Source organism: Arachis duranensis, chromosome 9 (genome assembly GCF_000817695.3).
Source record: "Arachis duranensis cultivar V14167 chromosome 9, aradu.V14167.gnm2.J7QH, whole genome shotgun sequence".
Taxonomy (NCBI): Eukaryota; Viridiplantae; Streptophyta; class Magnoliopsida; order Fabales; family Fabaceae; genus Arachis; species Arachis duranensis.
Window position 1 is genome coordinate 86,520,236 of NC_029780.3, and position 1,260 is coordinate 86,521,495.

At 24.5% G+C, this 1,260-nt stretch overlaps 1 protein-coding gene across 1 annotated transcript in view; it reads right to left on the reverse strand.

The window, feature by feature from the left end:
* LOC107466101 (calmodulin-like protein 11) overlaps window positions 1–509 on the reverse strand; it is a 1,861-nt gene extending 1,352 nt beyond the window's left edge. The window contains exons 1-2 of the mRNA XM_052253769.1: window positions 417–509; window positions 87–244 (exon numbers count right to left, since the gene is read on the reverse strand). Of these exons, the coding sequence (XP_052109729.1) occupies window positions 87–244; window positions 417–492 (234 nt within the window). The 5' untranslated portion in view covers window positions 493–509. The remainder of the gene's footprint in view (window positions 1–86; window positions 245–416) is intronic.
* Between the last annotated feature and the right edge of the window lie 751 nt (window positions 510–1,260).

The window sequence follows — 1,260 nt, forward strand, 5'->3', positions numbered from 1 at the left end:
AATGAAGAAGAAATGACTTAATAATAATAATAATAATAATAATAATAATAATAATAATAATAATAATAATAATAATGCTTAGTTACTTTGATTTTCTTGGCCATCAAGTTCAAGAACTCATCAAATTCAATGGTTCCATTGCCATCAGCATCAACCTCAGTAATCATATCTTGAAGCTCTTCTTCAGTTGGGTTCTGATCCAATGAACGGATCACAGTGGCAAGTTCCTCAACAGTAATGCAACCTATATATTCAGTGAATATTCAACATACAACATGCACACACACACATATATATATATATGATGATGTTGCTGAGAATTATGTTATTCTATCAATTTAAATTAAAGAAGAACAATTCAGGTGCATATATAACAGATACATACATATATGCCTAATGAATAATACTATACTGACCATCTCCATCTTTGTCAAACAAGCCAAAGGCTTCTTTGAAGTCAACAATCTGTTCTTCACTAAGAATATCTGCCATTGTATGTATGTGTCTATGCTCAATCTTAGCTGGGCTATATGTAGAACTTCAATGACCCTATAGTCTACCACAAAATCTTAAAAAAAAAGAAAGAAAATTTAATACAATAATATTGATCGAGTCAAATTAAGCTTATGACTAATAAGGAAGTTGGCATAGCAAAAGAGATGCATTCAATAATATCTAAGAGGAATTTGAATTGTATTAAAAAAGAAATACTAATTCTAATTTACAGAGCAAATATATGTATATGATAAATTTCATTTTCACTGTAAGAAAAGAGTGCTATTTTAATATGATTTTTTTTAACGGCTATAGTTAAATGTAAAAATTAATATATATTTTTGATAAATATCATAAATATTAAATTTTTTATATTTTTTGATAAATAATTTGATTGTAGAAAATTACTCCTCAATTTTGATACTTATTTATTTTTAATTTATTTTATTATTCTTTTTCTTCGTTGAACTCCGTCAATTTTGACATCACACTACTCTCAATTTAAGATTATATTACTCATTCTTCATCTTTGAAATTTCAGTTTATTCTTCAGTTTCAAAATCTCATCTCATTCTTTGTTAAAAATTTTTGTTGAAAATTTTTTGTGGTCAATAAGTGTCAAAATAAATAGTATTTTTAACGATTAATAAGTATCACAAAAAATATATTCTCAAATTTTTCTAACAAATTATTTTTTACAGCCAATATTTATTAAAATAAAATTTAAACTTTTTTTACAATTACTTATATGTCAAAAATATTATT